The sequence below is a fragment of the Pelecanus crispus genome, chromosome 8 (assembly GCF_030463565.1).
Source record: "Pelecanus crispus isolate bPelCri1 chromosome 8, bPelCri1.pri, whole genome shotgun sequence".
Lineage (NCBI taxonomy): Eukaryota > Metazoa > Chordata > Aves > Pelecaniformes > Pelecanidae > Pelecanus > Pelecanus crispus.
The window spans coordinates 6918070-6924315 of record NC_134650.1 but is presented as its reverse complement, the minus strand read 5'-3'; the positions used below and the strand labels follow the sequence as shown (position 1 = coordinate 6924315).

General features: G+C 47.5%; 1 protein-coding gene across 1 annotated transcript; it reads right to left on the bottom strand.

Moving 5' to 3' along the window:
• Positions 1–2399: 2399 nt before the first annotated feature.
• On the bottom strand, positions 2400–3563 carry LOC104028729 (neuropeptide Y receptor type 2). Its single transcript, XM_009479843.2, has one exon. It carries the CDS (start codon positions 3561–3563, stop codon positions 2400–2402), a length of 1164 nt encoding a protein of 387 aa, XP_009478118.1.
• Between the last annotated feature and the right edge of the window lie 2683 nt (positions 3564–6246).

The following is a 6246-nucleotide window of genomic DNA, read 5'->3' as shown; positions in this document are numbered from 1 at the left end:
CCATTGCCAGTATTTAGTGTGAAGAGCTGCGATCTATTTATTGATTTATCCATATTTAGTTTAAAAGTTTGGGCTCACAATTAAACAGTCATTCATAATGTCATTATCTGCCTTGCTCCGCAGTCAGATACCATGTGTGGTGTCACAGGACAAAACCTTTGGCAAGGCCCCTAGAAGAGCAATTTAGCTCCTCATCCATCTCAGCTGGCAGCGTGATTGGCTTCCAAACTTGCATTGCTGAATGTGTTATTTTACTCTGACATGTATTACTGAGTGTTAAATCACTTTCTGAAGTGTTTATTGGTAATAGTTGAATTCTTTCCACTCATTTAAGCTGCTTTTGAAACATAAACATTTCCTTGTATCTTGGAGTTTGATGGAAACAAGGGGAGAGTTCCTTGGGAGGACAGATTGTAGAAATGACGAGTTCATTAAGTAGGGACAGAATTTACCAGTGCTGTGGAGGAGAATATCCTCCTCCTTCCATCAGGATGAAACAGCAAACTCTCACTGTCATGCCATGGCACTTCACGTGGGGAAAGTTTACTTGTGTCTTGTTTCTCCCATCATGCCTGTCAGGAAGCAGATGACCCTTTTACTGGAACATCAATGACGACCCTTTTACTGGAACATCAATGACTTCCTGACAGGATCTTTCAGAGCCTGAAGCTCTCTGAAAAGAAAAACAGGCTGTGATCTGCAGAATCAGGTGCTGGGGAGGTTATTAGGCATCAGCACGCCCATGCCTCCAAGTGTGGAGCATGGTCTGCAGCCCCTGCCTGGCAGTGATGTCTCTCAGGAAGGAACCAGAAACCACTTTCTTGTATCTATTTAGGAAAATGAAGCAAAGCATCAGAGAAAGAAATAAACAGAGAGATTAAAATCTAGTTGGCAGTTGGAAGCTGAGCTGGAGAACAAGGGCCAGAGGCAGGTCAAGCTAGGGAGGAGGCAGGAGAGCCGGATTTTCAAATAAGTCCTTTGACAATTCCTCTCTTGAGGACTCCAGATGTAACAACCCAGCAGCCTCATTCAGGCTGCCATACTCAGTACCACAAGTCCTCTTACCTCTTGTCCTTGCTCCAGTGAAGACCAACAAATCAAAGTTTTTCTTTTTTTTTTTTTTATCTTTAATGAGGAGGTCTGTTGAGTCTCTTTCCTGCATCTGGGAGTTACTTTCCAATCTGATGAACACTGGCTTTTGGAGATGACACCAGTGATGAGCTGCTGAGATCACAGTAGCTAGCAATCAAGCCTCCTTTGATGGCAGAGCTAAAAATATGCTCCCCAGCTGACACAGCCTTAGGGAGGAGAACATATAGTTTGGTATGAAAGAATACATCTTCCTTTGTCTCCATGTCTTCTTCTGCCAGAGGACACCACCTCTGTGACAACCACACAAGCAGGCTACAGCAGTCTTCTGAACTGAATCACCCATGTACAGACCCATACTACCTGCAACCCCAGAAAGAGTAAAGCTTTAAAACCCTCTGAGTGCTTTGGAGAATGGTGCTGTTCACAGTTTTGCCTCTCTGGTCATGCTGGCACCCATCAAGTTATTGCATGGCAGGAACCACATCTTAGGGTCTGGAGGAAATCACCATTGCCAGACTCCTAGGTTCAGTTTCAGCCTTCTTAATCAGCTGCCCCAGCTCTTTCCTTTCCTATCTGCTTCTCTGCCTGCTCTCCTCCTCGCTAAATCCAGGGCACTGGCTCACAAGCTGGCTAATGTCTCCCTAAAGCCTTGCTTTGGCACTTGCAAAGGAAACTGTGGTAAGTAGTGTCACTGCCACCTCCTGGGCTTTCTGAGGATGAGAGCTCATCCTATGGGTTGCAAATGCGGATTCATACAAGTGCTTTGCAAGAGATCACGGATTGCCCAGTTTCGACCTGCACCAGCCCGCTCCCTTCCCAGGCCTGCAGAGTGATGGCACTAACCAGCCCATGTTTGCAGAAGAGAGTGAGTCTTCTTCCCCTTGGAGGCATTAGCTAAAGATGGATCATTAAGGCTTTTGGGTAGGAGATGTACAGATGAACAAGCATACACAGTGAAGGTTCTGCATTTGTAAAGCATAATATGTCAGGGGGTAAGGTTGAGCAACCCACTTTGGCAAATGGAAATATCAAAAAGGGTGTATTTTGCTGGCTAAATGAAAGCCTCCTCTGTGTGTGACTTTTTGTGCTTCTGCATGTGTAACGTGAATGCAGAGAAAGGAGAAATTCATTTGTTTGGTCAGACAGAAATACACCAGATTTATTGTTTTAAGAGATACAGGGGAGTATTTCTACGTGGCTGCAGTAACTATAATGTTTTGGTAACGCAATGTCCCGCCAAAATGTAATTCACTCAAGAATGTCTCTGGGCTCACTCAGCCTCAGTCCTGGAGGTGGATGTCCCATCCCTAAACCTCTGTGGGCAGTGGTCCATTGCCAGGAGTCTGTTTGATGCTCCCATTTAGGGTGTTGGCCCTGAAGATGTACGACCTCCCTCTAACTGAGCCTTCAGTGTGGATGCTTTCTGGCTTGTTCTGGCAACGGAAAAACATAAGGAAGCCATTCCGGTAGTTCTTGTTCATCCATCCATAGAGCAGGGGATTGACAAATGTAGAGCACATGGCTCCAACATGGAAGACGGTGTACAGGAGTTTGTACTCATGGAAGATAAGAACCAGATCAAGATCAATGGCAAGCTGGAATATGTGGAAGGGGAGCCAACAGACTGCAAATACCACAACTACCATCACTAGCATTTTGGTTGTCTTCCTCCTCCGGCACTGGTTTTCATTCCTAGAAGTGGGACTGACATGGTTTTTCAGCTTGAACCAGATTCTGGTATAGGCATAACAAATAATTGCAAGAGGAAAAACATACTGCAGGAGGAGCATGGACAGGCTGTAGATAGTGGCATCTCTGTTATTACCAGAAGGCCATTTTTCTGAGCAGACAGCCATTTTGAGGTTGATGGATGGGATTTCCTCATACCGGTACTCTCTGAAGATGGCCAGAGGACCTGCTAGGACAGCTGCTGCTAGCCACATGACAGCTATGATGGTGAAGCTGAGCCTCTTGGAAATCCTGCTGTCCAGGTGGAAAACAATACACCGGTACCTATCTAGGGCAATCACAGTCAGGGTGAGAGTGGACACATGGACACTCAGAGCTTGAGCATAAGGGACCAGATGACAAAGAACAGCTCCAAACTTCCACTCGTCCAGCAGCGTGTACACTAGGGTGAAAGGCAGACAGAGCGTGTCCACCATCAGATCTGCCAGGGCCAGGTTAGCTATGAAGAAGTTGGTGACGGTCCTCATGGTCTTGTACTTCACTATGATGTAGATGACCAAGGAATTGCCAATGAACCCCAGCAGAATGATGAGGGAGTAGGCGGCAATCAGAATGACCTGGACCCCCAGGATCTTGGTGCTGTCCATCATAACACTGCGGGACCCAGAGAGATCCTGGCTAGGAGTGACAAAGTCCTTGGTGTGCCAGCCATGTGGCAGCTTCTCATTTAATGCTGTCTTCTCCACAGTGAGGGTGCTGTTGGCTCCCTCCAATGGTCCCATGCCTGGCCTGAGCCCTTCCGTCAGGAGGAGGAGGAGGTCTGGAACACAGACACAGCAGAAGTGAGAGCACAGGAGACAGCAGAGCATCTGCAAGAACTGAGAATCAAACAGCATGTCCCACACACCATTTCGGGCTAAACAACAGCAGCAGTGACATTCTCCTTCCTTCTCCCTTACCCCCCCGTCCTTCCTCACACTGAATGGCCTTTCAGCTCTCTTACACCTGTTAGAGCCTACGATCAGTTTAATGTCAGTTCCCTAAGGAGAGGTCATGGGAAAAATGCAACTTCTCACACAAGTTTCTGAGATTCTGTTTATTTGAATTGAACAGGGAAAAAACCCTCAACCAGCCAGGGCTAGACAGGTAGGTCCTGAAAAGATCTCCTGCTCATGGAATCCCTTCACACACTGCCTCTCCTGCTCCTTCAGGCTAGGCTTTGCAAAATAGGGAAGTCACTTCAAACAAACCAAAAATTCGGGACCTCTTGGGGCTGACAGAAGAAATCGATGATGGTGTCGGTCATCTTTGATGAGATTTACTTGCCTACAAAAATGCCCTGAGTCCTAACTTCTTAAGAACTAGGAAAGGAGAAAAACAAAGATGGCACTGTCAAATTCAAGGTGTTTTTCTCCACCTCCCCATAACAATTTATTTCCAGATTGTGCACCAGTTTTTTTCAGTTTCTTATTTCTCACCTCTCCGGGTGAAAATATCTGTCACTCTGTCTCTGCATGAGTCTCCACCACCGCTCCTGCTAGTGATGCTACCACCCAACTCAACCCAGTGTGACCAGTACTCCCTGCTCCTGACCCCTGGCAATGTGGTTAGCATAACTAACGCCATTTTATGGGGCAGGCAGCCATTCTCTGTGACCGAGTGTGTCACATATTCATTCCCTTTCCCTCATTATCAGGCCCTGAAGGTCCTGTGAGCCAAGCAGACAAACCAAACAGTTTTCTTCTTCCCCTCCTTGCCAGACTCAAGGTTCCTGGGTGCCAGGCTGATTACTCCCTTCCTTGCCAGCTGTCCTGGTTTCAGCTGGGATAGAGTTAATTTTCTTCCTAGTAGCAGGCATAGTGCTGTGTTTTGGATTTAGTATGAGAATAATGTTGATAACACACTGATGTTTTAGTTGTTGCTAAGTACTGCTTATGCTAGTCAAGGACTTTTCAGCTTCCCATGCTCTGCCAGGTGCACAAGAAGCTGGGAGGGGGCACAGCCAGGATAGTTGATCCAAACTGCCCAAAGGGCTATTCCATACCATATGGCGTCATGGGCAGTATAGAAACTGGGGGGGGTTGGCCGGGGGGCAGCGATCGCTGCTCAGGAACTGGCTGGGTATCGGTCGGCGGGTGGTGAGCAATTGCATTGTGCAGCACTTGCTTTGTATATTATTATTACTGTTATTATTATTATTATATTGTTACTATTACCATTACTTTATTTTACTTTATTTCAATTATTAAACTGTTCTTATCTCAACCCAGGAGTTTTTCTCACTCTTACTCCTCCGATTCTCTTCCCCATCCCATCAGGGTAGGGGGAGTGAGTGAGTGGCTGTGTGGTGCTTAGTTGCTGGCTGGGGCTAAACCACGACAAGCTGTATTATAAACTCTGTATTATACTACTTATAGATTGTACTACATTGATTCTGCTTGTAGAAATTCTGTGTCATTCCAATCATAAATTCTGTGCTATACCAATCATAATATCCTGTTAAGAAAATAAAGCTAACAATGATTTAGTGCCATCATCATTCTGCCAAGGATCCCTAAAAGAACCCATCTGTCCCCTCAGTGTCAGTGACACCCAGGCATCCGCCGGCTTTGCCAAGGAGGGAGCTCCTGCAGGGACATGCGTGTGCACGGGGCAAACAGCTGAAGCTGTGAACAAGCCTCCCGCAGAGCTGTTGCTGAGTGTTGAGGCACAAAGACACCCAAGAGCCAAAGCCCCAGCATCAGTGAGCCTCCTGCCACGTGCTGCTCAAATGTCTGCATGAATATGGCTGTGGGAGCAGGGACCCCAACTGATGAGCCAGAACTGACTCAGTCTGGAACCTGCAGCAGGCGTTTGGTGCCGTTGTAACAGCAGAGCGTTGTCACGGCAGGGTTTTCGTTCAGTCCAAAGACAGCAGGAGAAAACCCAGCTCTGTTACTGGCTCCTTCTCAGCCTCTGTGTCTCAGCATTGCTGCTGGGGTATGATGTGGAGAGGGCTGGATGTGGCCCCTCACGTACCCTCTCCTGCACTGCATGTGGGGCCCCCATTCCCACCTCACACTTGATCAAAACTGAGCTAAAGTCATCGTTCTGCCTGAACAGGGTGATCTGCAGAGCATCACGTTTTCTCTGACCAGCAGAGAGAGAGGGGATAATGCCCTGCCACTGAGGGAGGGAGGCACAGCGCTGAAACAAAGCTGGGAATTAGAGGCAGCCTGCTGGGCACCTTCTCAACCTCCTTGAGGAACAAACTGCTCTGGGTTTGTACCAGGTGAGACAGGAGCGCTGCTGACTGGGTGCTGGTGGGCTTCCTGCAGGTCCATGACCCGCAAGCCAGATGTTTAAGGACAGCCTGTCCTTGGGAAGGGAGAACGCTTTCTGTGCAGAGCACCTGCATTTAAGCTTGTTCCTTAAGCAAATAGCATAAAATAATGGTGGCAAGATGGTAAAGGTGGCAGCAATTAC